Source organism: Amia ocellicauda, chromosome 9, assembly GCF_036373705.1.
Source record: "Amia ocellicauda isolate fAmiCal2 chromosome 9, fAmiCal2.hap1, whole genome shotgun sequence".
NCBI lineage: Eukaryota > Metazoa > Chordata > Actinopteri > Amiiformes > Amiidae > Amia > Amia ocellicauda.
In genome coordinates this window covers 7,696,083-7,714,882 of record NC_089858.1, presented here as the reverse complement: position 1 = coordinate 7,714,882, position 18,800 = coordinate 7,696,083, and the positions used below count along the sequence as shown (strand labels likewise).

Here is an 18,800-nt window from a genome sequence, read left to right as displayed (position 1 = left end):
TTATAGACCAGCTTACTACTAAATAATGAATAAAGTGAAGTCAGTGATTGCTGGGTGGGTAAGTGTTTTGATGTAATCCTAACAGTGAACCGAGTGTTATTTTTGATGTGTTGTTGTGTTTTTATTCTTTGATTGCATTAACACGTAGACGGGATGTAATTAATACATACATGCAATTGTATTTCACAGCTGTTTTGTAGGTACAAGGGTCACCGCATGATCGATGAGAAGCGTTGATTGCCTCATTTTGATGTGTATTCTTTTCTCTTGCCAAACACTCGCTTTATTTTGAGGTTGTGCCAGTTCCCCTCCCCTCCCCTCCTGCATTTTTTGTTTTTGATGCTTGTGAACCACAGAAACAATCTCATGTTATTTTAATTACTGGAGCTGAGCTTGTCAGAATTCAGGGGGGAAAATGCAAATCGATCGCAAAAGTTGAAATATTCAACAGAGTAGTGTAACAGAAGCAGAAACTGAGCAGGAATTGAAGACATTTTATTATTAGACCAAAAAGGCTGTACTTCATGTTTAAATTGGCAGAAAATAAAGTTACGTAATATCAGTCTTAAAACAAAAAAAGTGGGAATGCCACAAGATAGTTGGAGGAAATAAAAAAACTTAACAGACGTGAATGAGTGGCTGTGAAGGAAGAGGTCACCAGTGTAACGGATTTCATTGGGCATTTTGTAAATAATGAGGTACCGAGGTAATTGATGACATATTAAATACATGCTTTACAGAAGTGTTCACTAGTGCAGACCCCAAAGGTATGACTAAATTGCGAGATAATAGAGGCAGATGCCTGTATGTAATTGATAAAGAGAGAGATTCTTTACTAATAGGACAACGGACTCTTAAAAGAGATAACGCTTCATGACCTAAATTTACCCAAGAGTTCTTAAAGAGAAAAACTGAAAGCCTCTGAAAGTCTTTAATTGCTATCCTTCACAGATTCTTAGACAACAAACCTCATTCTTGCTAACAAGAAACTTGGTTGCACACACTTAATGTTAAAAAATGAGGTGGTACTTTGTTAAATATGTTACAGACCTGTCAATTTCAAAACTACTGCTTGTAAAAACCCAGATCGGCAGTACATCCAGACAGCTGTGGGATTGTTATTAATAACTGACATAGAGATTGTATGGTGAGATGCTTAGAAGAGGCCATTAAACATTCTGATATAGCCATAACATTTAAGACCTTTGGAAAGCATTTGGCGAAGCATGAAAGAAAACTTGTAACTGAAAGAGGGATCTAGGACGTTTCATTGGTTCTTGTAATATACCTATATAATAATTTGATTTCAAATTTGATGCAATTGCAAATACTGTGACCATTAAGATTATTTGACTCATATCACCAGTCCTGGAATCTGTCACAGACATGGTCAGTTATATTCAGAATTAGTAAAGGAAGCGTTGCATTTCAGGAATACAAATATTAGTCATAATTCAGTGGGAAACAAGTCGTATAGTGGTTTCATCACTTTCAGCAATGGCTCACGGGACCATCAAAGGACTGAACATATTTGATTCCAGCAGTTATTTCAAACTTAATTTGATGATTCTGGGGACATACATGGAAACATACTGAGGCCTTTTAATTTTATAGTCACTCCATACAGTATACATTTTGTATTGATTAAGGTGTGCCAGCATATTTGTATTTCTGTGTTGTTGTTTTTCACTTGATTGGTTATCTTCAAATGGGACACCTGCTTTGTTTTTCCCCATAACATTGTATTTACTTTTTTTGATATTTAGAGTCATATAAACTCCAAGGTATTCTTCTTGATTGGTGTAACATGTTTTTTAAGAGCTACATACAAATAAAAATATCTTATATTTCATAAAAGGACCAACACAAATCTGTGGAATATAAAAGCCTGAATTCCAACCAGTATTTTGTAAAACACATCACTTACCAGAGAAGAAACATCTGTTGCTTCTATCTTATTATTGTAATTATAATTATAAACTGAAGCATAAAACGATTTAAAGGACAAACAATAGCAATCGAAGTGTGTAATATAACTGTTCAGTGCATTAACACACGCAGAGGAAACACTGCAGTTTGATTAAACTTTGTGCTGATTCTTCTGGGAGCAATGGCAACAGCAGGACGCCTACCTAATCTACCTGCTGTCTCTGTCTTCCTTCTTTTCATTAAGAAACAAGAAACAAAACCATTTGAGTGACAGCACGGACACTCTCTGGACTGTGGCTGGTGCCGGGATCACTAACGAAGCCTTTATTGATATTTTCATACTGCATTTTTTAAAGACATTTGACTTTATTAATGCAAAAATCGTCCTGTGGACAAGCGTACATTTTTAAACAACTACCGATGGCAAAGTCCTATTGACCAGTCCAAATGAAGGATGTGGAATCATATCAATTAATAATATAAAATATATTACAATACAGTATGATATACAATACACTTTTACTGCCCGACTGCCTTCTGTAACTGCCACTGTGTCAGCTGTCTGCATGTTGACCCGGCTGACAGAGGTTCCATTGATACCAAACCCAAACCCAGTAGGAGGCAACATCACATTAACTGAGTCTTAATGGCCCATGCATGTCAACAGCCTTGATCAGGGTTAGGAAAGGTCAAGTCTGGGGTCAGTGAATGACTTTTTGCTGCACCTTTACTGAACTTATGTTAAAAATGAAGACGCTGCACATGAACAGCACAGCGGCATCATTAAATCTGCATTTTGCTCTGGACAAATTACATATGTTAAAATACTGGACTGTCCAATCCACATTTTAGTCATGTGTCCAGAGGTGGTCAACAGCAGAATGACCTTTTCAACTGGCTGATGTGGAACGTGTGGATTTGAACTTCTTTGCTGTATGTATTCACATTCAAATCCCCATTTTCAGATCAATTTATAAGGCACACCACACTGTTTAGTGTAGGGTAACTGAAGAGTAAGTGGTTGTTGAGCAAAGGAAAAATGTCTTTGATGACACTCTGGGATGTATGGCAAACTGAATTAACAAATTGCATTTCCAGATATTTTAAAATCATTAAGAGATATATCAAAATTGATTTGAGATATCTCATTTAACTGTCTACAGATACCTCAAATTAATTTCACAATACCTGAGATACATTGAGATATCTTGAAATTACTTCCCATCTGTTTGAAGATATCAGAAATACATTAAGATATATTTAAACTTCTTGTATATTTGTAGAGATTATCACTTCCTGTTTACGTGTTCAGTTAAAGAGTAATAAATGAAGGAGTGAACAGGAAATGTATTTCAGATATCTTGAAATTATTGTAGATATCTTAAAATGAATTGAAGATATCTTATTTTAAAGTACATTTGAAGATATAAATTCTACCACTGAGGTATGGTGATGAGTAATAATGCTTTTAACAAGAGGGACTATTAACATATTATAATTGGCACTTCAGTTTCTTCATACGTTCATACATACATACATATATGCATGCATACATAACATTAGTCAATCAATCATATAATTATCAGACTTTAAAATATTTTTCTTAACTGGAATAACTGACACAGACCTCCAGATTGATTTCCTTCTTAAAAACAAAATGAAAAAAATAAAACACATTGAAAAAGGTCAAAGCACAGTAAGCTTCAAAAGTAATTGAACCTGAAGCAACCCCCTGTGGATAAGCAAAGTAGTGACTAAGAAAATACTAATAGAGATGTAAGCTTTCATAATGTGTTTGATGCACAGGGAAAAAGGCTCTCTCTCGGAAGAAGGGGAAGGATTTTTTTAAAGTTTTTCAAGGGGAGTTGTTAAACGACGCAAAGTTGAAGTTGTCAGTTCAGATTTCCGAAGATTTATAATTGCCTGTTCGGAACACTTAATAAGTCTGATGTGACACGGAGGAAACAAGACAGTGCTGAACGGCTCAGGACACCCACCACAGCGTACAGCATGTCATATGGTTCATGTAGCCGTCTGACTGCTTAGATTCAATTCTGTTTATCTTTAATTTTTATCTCCCCCATGGAGGTACAGAGAAATGCGTCCGCGGTGTGGGAATATGTGCTTAATAACACCTGATACTGGTCTAAGGCGAGATCCGTTTAAATACGACATTTTCCTGCCGTCATTTGGAGGAGCTCGCCAATGCCCGATCGTTAACATCTCTCTGATCCAATAACAACGGCGAAGGAGAAGGGTCTGTGCCTTTAGTTGTATTTCTTGCATTTCACATTGTTTGTGGAGGTTGCGTGTGTGTGTGTGAATATCACATCAAATCAGAGCTGTAAGAGATGTAAATATACACACAGTGTCAGTGGGGGAGGCCAAATCAAAACTGATCCTCAAAGCCATGAAAATATAGTAATTCTAATTACATAGTACATCATGAACATTGTAACATCATTAATTAACTTGTTGGGGCAAGAAAATTCTAACTGGTCAAGAAAGTAAAATAAAATAAACATACCTGTTGCTGAGGCCTGGAGTTCACCCCCACAGTGGTTACAGGTGGATCAATGAGACCTATCCCCAGCCTCTCACAACAAAATGATCCCAAGCACACAGCCAAATTATAATAAAGAGTTTGATTTGGTTTAAGCTATCATTTTAAAAGATGCACAGAATTAAACGCAAAGAGTGATACGTTGAGCAAGACAAACTAGGGAGAGGCCCAATCATGGACTGCTTTCATTACATAGTACAGTACAGGGAGAGGGGTTTAGGTCAGGAATAATGCTAAGCTTTTATCACTTTTAAAGAACAGTAGAAAATATTAAGAGTTGTGTACAATAACCCAGTTGTCACCCATGTGAAGTCCTATAGTGGTTCCAAAACAGTGGTTTTGTTACTGAATAAATAAGTACAAATATAAAAAAATAACTTCCTGCTTCCCGTCTCTTATCGATAACTGTAATATGTGCCAGATACAACTGATTTCAAGCAGTGTCTGAAAGTAAGCATTCAGTGGTGACATGCCTGAGACACAGTGGTTTAGCAGTAGTCGTTTTCAGGAGTAGGAGTAGGAGTGGTTTAGTCCGGTTTACTGGTCCATCTGGAAAGACTCCAGTTGAACTTTAAAAAAAAAAGTTGAGCTAGGTTTTTAGATGAGTGAATTTGCAAAAATATGTGTTCCATTCATACAAAAAAGTTTTATGTTTACAAATGTCCACCAACAACCCATTGTGAGGTGTTGTACTGAATTTGAACACTACATCTGTTGCACAAAACCACAAACTACAAACAAAATAAAAATGGCTGTGAATAGGCTACTACTCCTAGTTTAATATAATATGGTGAGGGGGTTCAAGAAGTTTCTTGATGGCTTACAGAGGTCATCTCTGAGGCACGTTTGCCCCTCCCCCTGTACCTCCCCCCCCCAAATCAGCAGACTACAAACCTGGGACTGGGGGTTGGAGGGGGATTAAGTTTGGTGGTATTTGTCTGAACTTGAAACAGGGTGAAACTTGGGAGGAAAAGAACAACAGAGCTAATTAGGCGAGTTGAGCTGTCAGAGCAGAGCCAAATGGCTCAGTGCCAACAAACAAAAGAAGCGGGCTGGCAATCAGCAGGATCGATGGAGAAGACTGCTTCATTAAGGACTATAGAACAAAGCAGAAAGGTGGGGGGGTGGGGAGGGTGAAAAATAAGGAACGAAAAGCTGTTTAATTAAGCCTGAGCTGGAAGGTGATGCGTGAAGCCGGCCTGTCATCGTGCTGCGAATACTTTCACCTTTCTTCTGCAGCTTTAGAAAAACCTAGGATCGGCCCCACTAGTGTCAGCGGCAAAAGGCTTAGTCCGGGGAGAAATGCTAAGAAGGATTTGGATCCCCAGCCTTTCGGGACACGAGGGAAGAAAGGCAGAATTCCCACTGGGTTTTGAACCTGACAAATTTGACCAGGCATATTTGAATACCTCTTGAATACAAGAGCAGTGACCACATCTAATCCGTGAGAGGAGTGAATTTCCACTGCGTTCGGGGGTTTGCAGTGTAATTATTGTAGCATCATTAAAGTCCACTGTAAAATATAAGTGGAGGGTAATTCATCAAGAGCGCATAGACCTCATTTAGAGCAAGTGTACTGCGGTGCCGCAGCCAGGCAAATACGTTTTCGTTTTTTACAGTTATGTTGTGAGACAGAAGTCCCAGGACTTTTACCAGCCCCATTTCATGCAAAACAGATGCATGTAAACATACATTCAGTGTTCTACAGCCATCAGAGATGTATTTGTATGTACTTTTTTCACTTTAATGTACAAGCATGATGTATATTTATAAAGTGTCAAAACCAGAAACAACTATTAAATCAAACAAGCACAGCAGAAATGGAAAGCTCTGTTTAATCGAAAAAGCATTTAAGTAATGAATAGATTTTTCCCAATTAAACAGCAGCTTGAGACAAAAACCAGAACACACACACGCTGATGAGAAATCTTGAGAATCATACAAGTGAAAATGTGTATAATTGATCACATTAATTAGACCTTTGAAATGACTATGTACACAGTGACAATCTGGATTATCCCTTTTCACCTTGATATTCAAATATATGTAAAACAGTGGAAGTGATGAAAGGGTTTTGAATTTGAAATGTTGATATATAATTTTTAAAACTTTGAAGAATTGTTTAGAAATCCTCTCTTTGTCAATTAATTCTCAGGAAAAACAAGTCATTTTCCCATATCTCCTTTCGTCACAACGCTCGGTGACTGAAAACCAAGGCTTCATCATAGCCTGCGCTCTGAGCTGGATTAAAATGGGAGTGTTTGATTGAGTGTAATTAACACCTGTGTCTGTACATAATTCATTGGAAACCTATTAGAGAGCTATAGGGGAGCAGGAATTTATTAAACAACTTGAGGGGAGAATGAACAGTTCTGTCCGCTAAATTTATTGGAAATAATACACCTTAAGTATGGCATGTCTGAAACCAAAGGCCTGTGTTGACAAAACAGTCAGACAAAAAGATCTAATTTCAATTAAGGGTTTCAAAAAAAGTCCAAGTAATTAAGAATTAATCTGGAATGAAAGCCGGGGCCCATGACTGAAACCCCCGGCTCTGGAGCACTGACATATATAAAAGCTTTGGTATTATTTGAACAGGTTCAATAGAAGACAAAGAAAACATCTTCTTGGAGTTTCTCCTGTCAGTTGCTGTTTGGAGCTTAGCAGTTAAAGGGTAAGGCTTAAGTTTTTTTGCTGGACTTCGAAAATCCTGCTTTAAATGCATGGACCACCAGCAACAGGTAGAGGAATCTGGAAAAGTTTATTTGGATGTTACAGCTGATGATTTTAAAGAGACACAAACACAAATATCTTTTACAATCAAGCCTGTAATCATTCTGAATTGCAGTTTTAAAATGCAGTTTTCCGGATTATTATTGTAATCATGTTCCTGCCATATGTACATTTTGAATTTAGTGAAATGCAGTTAGTTAGTTATCTTAGTTTTCTTTTAAGCTCTACTTTCAACGATTGATAATTGAATAATACCGACTGCTCTCCCCTGAAGCGCCACAGGAAGACTTGCGCTCTCAGTCATGTTACATCACACACAAGGAGCAATTCCAACCTCCTCAAACACTATCTGTCTTTTCGGATTTCTCAACTATTGGAAATCTATTGAAATCTACCTACCAAAAACAAACGAAGACATTCCAGAGCTTTACCAAATTATATGATAAAATACACGGAGGGACCGCAGAGCGCCTTGCATTTTAATTAGCAAATCACCAGCTTTCGAGTCAGATTATTGTTAATCACATCTTCCTTCAAATCAATTGGATCCTATTATCCATGGCTCAAAAAAAGAAACGCTGCAGCTTCATAAAATGGCCCTTATCTGTGAAGGGTTTCACGAGCAAGATGTTATCACATTCAATTAGAAACCCAAGGAGTTACATAAGCATAATGACGGAGCTCCTCCAAAAGGCAGCCCTATATCTATCTTGTTCTTATTCCTAATGAGATTCTCTTCTCATCAGCAGCAGGTTGTGATAGCGTGCCATTGTTGTACCGAATCCTAGGGCTCTGACATGGATCTCTGCGTAAAGAAACCTTCAGATAAAAATGGGGCCTTGGACACACTGCACTGTACGTTCGTGGACAAACGTTTTCTGATGGGGGCTTCTAAGTAGAAGTGAGAAATTCCCATGTTCATAAAAAGCTTAATGTCCTGTTAAATTTACTACCCAGTTAAAAAAAAAAAAAAAGATAAAACAATGGAACAAAAAAACCAAACAAACAAAGCATTATATTTATTTTTGTTAACTTAAAATAGCACTTTTATCAGACACTTCTTTGTGTGTGAATTTTTTTCACTATTCTCATTGGGTGTTAAGTCTGCAGGATGGTAAAGTTTAACGGATATGGTCCAGTGTGTTCAAACGATACAAAAGTCTGCAGATGAAATGTAGGCTCTCCTTGAATTCAACTATAAACTATCCGAGCTGGTGACTCTTAATATAAATATGTAAGGCACTATCTATTCATGAGTTTTAACTCCTCCTAAATAAATACTGAAATTATACATTCAATTTAATATATGAATCCCCTGAAGACGGAGAATTAACACAAGCAAAAACAGTTCAATATTGACTAGATGGTTTGGCTGTTACACTCAGCTAAACATGAATAAACATGAGGTTTTTTTTGTGTTTCTTTTTGTCATATTCATTTCTTTTTAACTTACCTTGAATTAAAAGTGTTGTTTGTTTAATGAAATCATGCACTGTTTCACATCTTCAAACAATTAGTAGCTTGGGAAAAGTGAAAATCGTCTCTGAAAAAAGTGTGAGCATGCTCAGATTAAACACCTTGCCACCTCTCCGAATATATATTTCTAATTCCCTGTAGATGGACCCTGACAAAGGCAAGCGCAAAGAAACATATGGGTTGATGATTGAATACCAGCCAGAGAAGTGTTTAAAAAAGGGAAATTAAAAAGCAACCTTTAAAAACATATTTCTAGTTTAATAACTTGTTAGGAAACAGACTCATAATATAGCTCTCTAAAGGTATTTCTCATCGATGGGTGACAATGAATGAAACTTTATTAAAACAAAATTACTAATAAAAAGTTTTTCACTAATCCTGGGAGCAGAAATTTAAATTGGAGAAATGCAATGTTATATCAGCTGAGGATAAAGATCCTGGACTCCACTCTGAGGTTATTCAGGTAACAGCTGTATCATATCCCTGCTTCTGATAAAAACACACACATGCTTTCCTTAATTTACAGAACCTATGGAATCCAAGAATAGATATTTTATTACCCTATTTAATTATTACTCTTAACTTTTAAATTTTATTGTGATGTTATTCCTGTCTAATTCACTGGTATTTTATCTGTAGTAACTGAAGTATTTTGCATGGTATTTTAATCAATGGCACACTGGCTAAAATCGTAAAGTAAACTTGTTGAAACATTAAAGTCATGCGAGGATATAAGCTATACAGAGTGCTTGGCCAGCTTCGCAGAAAATCCCACACATACAAGGAGGAGTTGTTAAGTAGTAAAGGAACGGCACCACACCAAAGGCAGAGCCACAGTTAAAACTTGCCACACACCCAAGTGGAAAACCATTGTAAGCCTTAAGTGCCACAAAAGAGAAAAAGGTTTCAGAATAACTGTTTTCAATAAAATGACATCACCCAATGCATTCAACATACCACATAGCATCAGTTTGGTACCCCCATGGTACAGTTCTGTCAGTGAACCATTTGTATTTACTTGAGAGTAATTATTTGTACAATTTATCAATGTTGCAAGTGTACAAAAAAGTGCTAAAAGAAGTTTAACAGTGATCACCTGACCAAGAAAAAGATGGAACATGGATAATAATTTAAAAAATAATTTCTGTACTATGTAAAGAACACTACAATTTGTCATTTTCAAATGGAACAGCTCAACAAGGTGTAATATATTAATTACAGTCTCAGTGTAATTTCATTTTCCTACGATTGTAATATAAATAAAGTTAACCTGCACATTTCAACTTTGACTGAACGACTTCCTTCTACGTAACAAAAATCTATGACCTTTACTGTGTAAAGGAAAAAGCTTTAGGAGTAAAGAATTAACAAAGCATATGAAACAGCACCATTGCCCAAGAAATACATAAAGACTAATCTGAAATGTCATGAATGTTCACTGTAATTGACGTGTTCGTATCTGGGTTCTCAGCTTAAGCAGGTACTGCTATAAACTCATAGCTTGGCTCAACTCTGTTCTTATCTGGTTCCTGGTATGATGTGACCAGTGTCTTTTGGCTCCAGTCCACAGGCAACTGATGTATTATGATAAAATATTAATCTCAATTTGCAAAGTGCGTGAAAAGCAATTTCCAAATGGCCACAGAAAATGTTTTTTTTTTGTTTTTCATCGATGCATTTTATAAAATGTGACATTAGCCAGAAAAAGTAAAATGCATTGGAATTTTTGTGAAACTTAAAACATGTCCACAAAATATAATCATGGGTATATTTTCCAAAACAAAACATTAAATATTTAGTAACCATGGCCTCCAATAACAGCTAGAATTACGAAATGTAGTCAAACTCATACATGATACATCTGTTCAAAGGATGTATTATGTATAAAGGGACAATAATTAGCTTATGATTAATGGAATGTAATTGTACATATACTGTCTCAAAACAAACAAAAAGAACACCCAAATTTACCTTGCAACACTCTTTTCTGTACCTGTTTACATATAGTCAATGTAATTCATGATATTTTTCAATCATGGGGGTACCTGCACATTAGTAGCCTATTTGTGCTCAAGAAGAGAATTACAAAACTAGAATGAAATGAAAGAGTATGAATCTAATTTCATTCTCTAGGCTGGTTTTCCAAACAGAAATTCAGTGCTATAGTCGTCTAGCCCAAAACTAGAAGCGTACGGTTTGTGAACAGGCTCCTGTACGTGCCACTACGAGAGTGAAAGTTTTAATAAGCACTGGCAGGACTGTGCAGGCGAGGCCGCTGCTGTTAGTAGTGCGAGCGAGAAGGTGAAACTCATTACTCACGGGCCGGCTGGTGCGCTGGAGCTTGGGAGGGGGAGGCCTGGGGGGGCGAATTCGCTCAGGCTGTATCAGAAGGGAAACTGAGACATCAGAACCCAGCCAACACAAAATGGATGCCACAATGAGCTCCGATGGAAGACAAGAAACATTTTAAACAAGATACAAAAACATGAAAATAAATAAAATTAAAAAATTGACATGTACAACCAATCAAGTGCCAAAAAAAAATATATATATATATATATATACACACACACACACACACACATATATATATATATATATATATATATATATATATATATATATATATATATATACATATTTTCCAGCTTGGAAGTTTCAGGCTTAATGGGCAACATTAATCAAATTGCCATATGCTCATTAATTAATTATGTTTTAATTACACTTGCCATATAGAAGTAGCAATATACCACTAAAATATAATTTGTATATGTGACACAATATAATTATCCTTCGAAAATCCTTTGTATAATAGCCATCTCTAGTTTCCTGGCACTTCAGAAAGAGGGAGGAGTCAAAGCGACAGGAAGGGCACGCTTAGCATAGGAAATGCGTGCTTGATATCCTGCAGAATAAAAGGCTGAGGTTTTTTAACTTGGGTGTATTTCAAGGTACCACACCATACACACAGCAACCAAAAGAAGAAAAACAAAACAAGATCCAAGCCAGGAGGAATTCTCTCTTACAAAGAACACACATAGATTTGGCAGTGCACAATAATAAGATGAAATGGTCCATCACCTGATTAGCAGAGAGGTGAACAAGGACAGGCTTGCCACGGCCAAAGCAATTAGCAAAACATTTGAAAGAAACCAAATAAGAGGAGCCAATTATCTTTCTAGAAAATAGTTTTTTTTTTTTTTTTAACATAGCATTTTAATAAGCATGAAACCTATTGACACTACAGTTGTATTTGTTGGTGAGAAAAACAAAATCAGACAGTAAAATGTTAAAAAATAAATAAATACATAAAGCACACTATCTACCTCATATGTAAAGTGCTGCAAAATTCATGGCTGGGATGACTGTCTAGAAACTCAAGAAACCTCGAGGCACATCAACATATCAGCTACTGGCTAAATATCAGAAATGTGCTGTTATTCTACACACTGATTGGCATAACAATTAAGTTGGAACCCTTAAGACTGAAGCTTATGGCAATATGTTCCTCTAACAAACAGCAACAACAAACAACAAACAACAAACAAAACAAGTAAATTAGTGATGTAATACAATTATGCACAATGTTGGCTGCTATGAAAACAACAGAAAGCAAATGCCTACATTATCTCCATGTTGTAAAATAGGAGGAAATAAAAAATGTATATAATAGAAAGGAGACCAGAAATGAGCAATTTCCTTGTTTCTATTTTTTGTTGTTGTAACACAGTACCTTTATCTTCAGAAGCAGGGAAAATACTGACATTAGAAACCCTGTCCAGCCTGTATTTCTCTCTGATAACCCAAAGGCCTTCTACGTGACACCAAGTGACATCAGCAGGAACGTTAATTTATTTGATTTTTTATTTAACTACCTCAGAATTATAATTTTGCCGCTCAGGTGTAGGCCTGGCTGGGAGTCTACACACAGCTATAATATAAAACAGATTGAAAGCCGGAGCAGGAACCTAAGAGCCTCCAACATCTTTGAGCTGGCAGGGGGTCTACTCATGCAACAAAGCGCTCCCGTTCAGAATAATTTCCAGACCACTGTGACGATTTGACTTTTTAAATAGCTCTAACAAGCATGAAACTACCCTGTAAGTCCATTCCAATTCCTTCCAATTTTCTTGATTAACCTTAAAGGGATGAAAACCCCATACACATGTACTCAGGAGAAACAGAAAGTAAATTATCCACTGGATGGACACAGAAATGGATAAAATGGGCTAAACGTCCAGAGGCAGCGGGAGTTTTTAAACTGCTTTTGACATCCATTTTTTTTTTTTAAGCATTTGTCAATCACATTTATGTCAGATTTTAAGAGGAATAACAAATTTGTGACCTCACATTTCAGTGAAATCTTAATCTAAACATTCTCTAATAAATAATCTAATATAATGACATAAAACACAAAAATATATACCAAACTGTCAACCTGCTGGGTATCAAATTGCATTTATTACCAGTTTCCAAGTCTAGATGTATATGTTAAAATGTTTTCACCACCTACAAACATTTTTGGAAGCTACCTCTGTAAGATCCAATTTTACAAGCAGCTACATGGCCAGTAATCTGCACAGTTAAGAAAATACTGACTTACCAATGCTCCTATTTGGGGGAGTTACAACTCAGATCAATATGATTCTGGGTGAAAGATTAAAGAGAGGTCTTGGATAACTAATCTATTAGCTACCAAGAGACAAAATGTAATAGTTTTTCCTTCCAAAGTTACATTCATAAATTTCAAATGGTCTGTTTGAGTTTTACTCCAGCAACCGAAGTTCTGCACATTGTGTGAAGATACTGATTTGTATTGTTTGTGATTTCTCAAATTATTTTTTGAAATAGGAATAGAAACAATAGTTTTCTAACACTACACATGTATTCAAACATCTATTTCACCTACTATTTTCAGTAGGCCTGGAAAGTTTCAGGAGGGAATGAAAAGCATGCCAATCGTACAGCTTGTTTAGCATGACCGCAGCTCTGCAGCACAGTGCATAAAGCACTCTCTACAGTAAGGAGAGTCTGGAGTCTGGAGAGCCTGACCACAGGATCAATACATTGATCTCACAGCCTCTGAAAGGATATGAACTGTGCTCTTCAAGTTGTGCAACAGTGCGTTTGTCTCATTACAATACCTAACAAACAGCCTTACAAATGTGTCAAAAGAAGAACTGTTAAGAGTGTAATGGTTCTGCTGTCTCAATAGTTCAAATAACGGGTGCCTCTGCTTGGATTGGACTCAAATTAAATATCTGCATATTTAAGAAAGTTTTCAAAAACGAGAGGAGGCCATTCGACCCATCATGCTCGTTTGGTGTCCATTAATAACTGAGTGATCCAAGGATCCTATCCAGTCTATTTTTAAATGTTACCACATTTTCAGCTTCATCCACATCACTGAGGAGTTTGTTCAGATTGTGACAACTCTCTGTGTGAAGAAGTGGCTCCTGCTTTCCTTGAATGCCTTGAAGCCCAATTTCCATTTGTGTCCCCGGGTCTGTGTGTCCCTGCTGATCTGGAAAAGCTCCTCTGGTTTGATGTGGTCGATGCCCTTCATGATTTTGAAGACTTGGATCAAGTCCCCACGTAGTCTCCTCTGTTCCAGGGTGAAAAGGTTCAGTTCCTCAGTCTCTCAGTAGGACGTTCCCTTCAGACCTGGAATAAGTCTGGTTGCTCTCCTCTGAACTGCCTCTAGAGCAGCGATATCTTTCTTCAAGTGTGGAGCCCAGAACTGTACACAGTATCCAGATGAGCTCTAACTAGCGCATTGTACAGTCTGAACATCACTGCCCTTGATCTCAATTCTACACTTTTGACAATATACCCTAACACTCTGTTTGCCTTTTTTGTTGCTTCCACACATTGTTTGGATGGAGAAAGTGAGGAGTCCACATAGACTCCGAGGTCTTTCTCATGCGTTACTTCATCTAGTTCTATTCTTCCCATAGTGTAATTATAGTGGATATTTTTGTTACCTGCATGTATTACCTTGCACTTGTCCACATTGAAATTCATCTGTCAGGTGTCGGCCCACAACTGAATGTTATCAAATCCCTCTGAATAGCCTGTGCTGCCAAGATTGTATCTGCTGAGCCACCTATTTTAGTATCATCTGCAAATTTGACAAGTTTGCTAACTATTCCAGGGTCCAGATCATTAATATAGATTAGAAAAAGCAAAGGCCCTAGTACTGATCCCTGTGGAACTCCACTAACAACCTCACTCCAGTTAGAAGCAACTCCTCTAATCAACACCCTCTGTTTCCTATACATCAACCAGTTCATAATCCATCTGCTTACATTACCCTGAATGCCTATAGCTTCCAATTTGAGGATCAGTCTTCGGTGTTGAACCTTTTGCCCAGAATAATCAAACAATTCCAAATACAAACATTACACAATCAACTTTTTGATGGCTACAGCATTTTGAGAATTTCAAAGTTTTTTTATATTATGTTTTTTTTTTTTTTTAAGATTTGAAGACTACAAAAAATCCTATCCTATACATCAAATCACTAAAAAAGGACTTTACCTTTTGGTTAAATCTCTATCAGAAGACAGTCTCTGGAAACCTTGACTGCTTTCGCTGTCCCTCAGCATTATCCTCATTAGTGTCCGAAACCAGGGAATCCGAGTCTCTGTCACTCCCACCGAGACTAATTATGATTTTTATTCAATTTGTTCTACAATTTGGTCTTTTTCCCAATAAGTGTTTTCAATGCCGATCACGTTGACAACAGCTCTCTCACATGTGAACAAGGGAAACGAGCGCACCGATAATCAGGCACCACTAACCGAGAGCAAGTGTTAGTTTGTATTGATATATATATATATATATATATATTAACCATCATTTATGGAACCTATGTTAATTTTATCACTTATATTAATGCTGTGTGGTACAGAGACCTTTCACTGACCAGCACAGAGATCTAGTTTTCAGTTCTATATGCAAACTGATGATGAACTTTAACACCAACCTCTGTATTTTAACTGAGCACTAAGACCTATGCATTAGCCAAGCTTTATGCATGCATCTCCTTAACTCACAATCCAATACTATTAGTAGTAGCAATACTTGTAATCTCCCTTCTGTATACTGCAGTATACTGTATATTTGTATCCTGTATTTGTGGAATAAAGTTCACTTTAAAACCTAATCTCCCTTCTGTCTCACTGAGTTACCCTTTTTGAACAAATAAACTGAAAAATATTATAATGTGTAAGCTGACACTACAGAGGTTGCATTATCTGAAGGCCACACATTAGTGTATCATGTCTTTATTCCTTCTAATCAGTAGTAATGGAGAACAACACAGCTGTTCACCTTAAGCAGGCAAATAATGTGTCGAGGACTAAAAATACATCGCAACTTGCTAATCCTTTCCCTCCTCTTTCGTTTAGAAGTCTCTCTTCTCTTGTGCTTTCCTGCTTCTCTTCTCCTCCCTTGTATGAGCTTCTTAAAGAGACACACTATTTTCAGGACCCACTAGCATGGAAAAGCCAACTGTGGGCATCAAAAACCACAGGGGTGTCGACTTAACCGTCCCTGGGCTTTGATTAATGATTTTATTCACTGTCTGTTTTCTTTTCTTCCATGTGTTTAATAACTGAGGAGTTCAATATAAGTAGATAACCTACGGGGAGGTGGTTTTGGCCACAACTGATTCATCAGGGCAAAAAGATCATGGCACTCTACTCTTCCTACTGAAGCTGGCCTCTTTTAATCTTTTAAATCTCTTTTAAAGTTGTTAATATTGAGTGCACAGAACACAATCCATGTACTGTATTTGCAATGTTCTGTATTATTTTTTTTTAAAGCTGGCGATATTCTCTCTCTCTTCATGAAAGTGTGCACGGTCCCATTCCAGTCAACGCTGTTTAGTTATGAGCTCATCATTAAAAGAGGGGGAAAACATATTCACGGAGAGAGGAGACCATATTTACCGAACACTGTCTGATTTGCAGCTAATTTGTTGATGCAGCAAAACACATTGTTTCCATAAGGTCAGCAGGGAAGCTGTGTCAGAATATCATTTTAATTACCGGAGCTGTGTATGGATGAGTGGTTGCATTGCAAATGGTCATATTGCTGAATGCAGATAAATAAACACAACTTCACGTGAATAAATGTGGACTGCTTGACAACCACAAAAAAGGGTTGAACTGATTGCATAATTAAATGTTCATCAGCCTTAGTAGTTTACATTTACTTAATCCAATTGTTAAAATCCAATGTTCTCGGTCCCTAATCTTTTGGAATCTTCAACACACTTCTGGGAGGAAAAAAGCAACAAAGCAAACGTTTGTGGGGCTCAAAACTATAGTGTGTTTAAAAAATAATTTGGATAAGGGAGTCTGCATTATGACTTATTAATGATGATAAAAAATAATACCATGTTTATGGTGATGTTATTTATGAATCACAGGTCATACATTATGCATTATTACATTATTATACATACAAAATCAGATCAACTTTTTTCCATGGCGAGGATTTTATGTGGTCCTTCAGTTTCTATTTGCTACAGTGACATTGTCTTTTGTAATTTCACTCGAAAATATTATAAGACACACACAAACATAGCATGTATTATCAAACGTAATAGGCCAAGCCTCCCTCAAGTGGTGATGGCATTTACAAATGGTAAAGAGCCAGGCTGTGGACATCGCAAGGATAGGGGCTAAATCTTACAAATACATTGTGAACAAATGTCTTTTGATCCAGTGCTTTTGGTACAGTACTGCCTATGTTTAAAGTTCCAGGACGATGTTAGGATTATACCCCCAACTTTTATAACAATGATACATCATTAAAAAAATACCATAATACCAAAACAAAACAAAGAAATCTGTAATATAGCCCTCTTGCTATAGACTGTTAGACCTGTTAATCCATCATATCATATACACAGCAGTTTACAGGGTCACATAATACATTTCCAACTACTCTCTTTTGGACAGAAATATACAAGTCTACATTTTTCTCCCTTCCTGTCTACAGTCTGCCACCTGCACCGGCTGGCTGACAGCGTTACATTTTCACTTTCCCACAGCACCGAAAAATTTGTGACATTTTTATTCACGGCGACAAGTGCCCTTGTAATGATCTGCTCCGGCCGGTGTGCTTACTGCAGCAACCTCCAAGCCTTGGAAAACAAACAAGCAGCCGAGGTGCCACAGATCCAGGCGTCTTATTAAACACCAGCAGGATCCCGAAGAAGAGCAAGTGCCGGAAAAACCTCCCTTTTCAAAGCCACCAGGGCATTGTCAGTACACACGCTGCGGACCTCCTTCTCAGAATACTAATATCAAGCGTCTCTGAACGTTCCCTGTCATGTGACCAGAAACACAGTACTTCTACCAAGCTGGTCCAACAACAGTTAAATGTTACTTTCTATCATTTAAGCACAGTATATTTTTACTATATATTTTGCATATAATCTCACACAGAGATGTGCACTGAGAAAATATCTATTAAAAACACACCCTACCTGCCCTTTAAGTGCGTATCAGTGAAATATTAAAACTATTTGAAAATTTGCATATAGAATCATTTCAATATTTATGAAGGCCGTTCAAGGTTTCTTTTTTGTTGCTGATATTTATGGTTTACTGCCCCATATCTATGCACTCTACTCTTGGAACCAAAAGATTTAAAGAAAATGTATGGCATTCATTTCACAATTTTTGTATTAATGAATAACAATATACTGTTGTTAAATTAGTAAGTAAGTGAGCAATATATTTAAAACAACACGAAGTATTTTTATTGGTACTCATTTTAAGTTACCCTCAAGCTTAAACTGGTAACATTAATCATGAGAATGAAACAAATACCAGATAAAATATTAAACCGATAGCATGACAGCTGGGGCATTATTCTACAGTAACTACACGTGTTTCTAATGAACAAAAACAAAACTAAATATAATATTCTGACTAGCTCTTTAAGCCTGAGAGTGTGGAGAATGTTACGCAGGTGGAATTAAGCAATATCACTAAAATATTTTATTCTGCTTAAAACGAGGACTTCCAGCAGGACTGTACAATGTTTATTTTTTCTTTCATACATACAATGCAAAAGTGTT

At 36.8% G+C, this 18,800-nt stretch overlaps 1 protein-coding gene across 4 annotated transcripts in view; it reads right to left on the bottom strand.

Annotated features, from left to right (window-relative positions):
- Nucleotides 1–18,800, bottom strand: part of dennd1a (DENN/MADD domain containing 1A) — a 218,943-nt gene that overhangs the window by 17,261 nt on the left and 182,882 nt on the right. For 2 of the 4 annotated variants that reach the window (XM_066712922.1, XM_066712924.1), the window contains exon 20: nt 11,021–11,080. The exons of the other annotated variants lie outside the window; for them this stretch is intronic. In XM_066712922.1, coding sequence (XP_066569019.1) covers nt 11,021–11,080 — 60 coding nt within the window. The remainder of the gene's footprint in view (nt 1–11,020; nt 11,081–18,800) is intronic. 4 annotated transcript variants of the gene reach the window in all.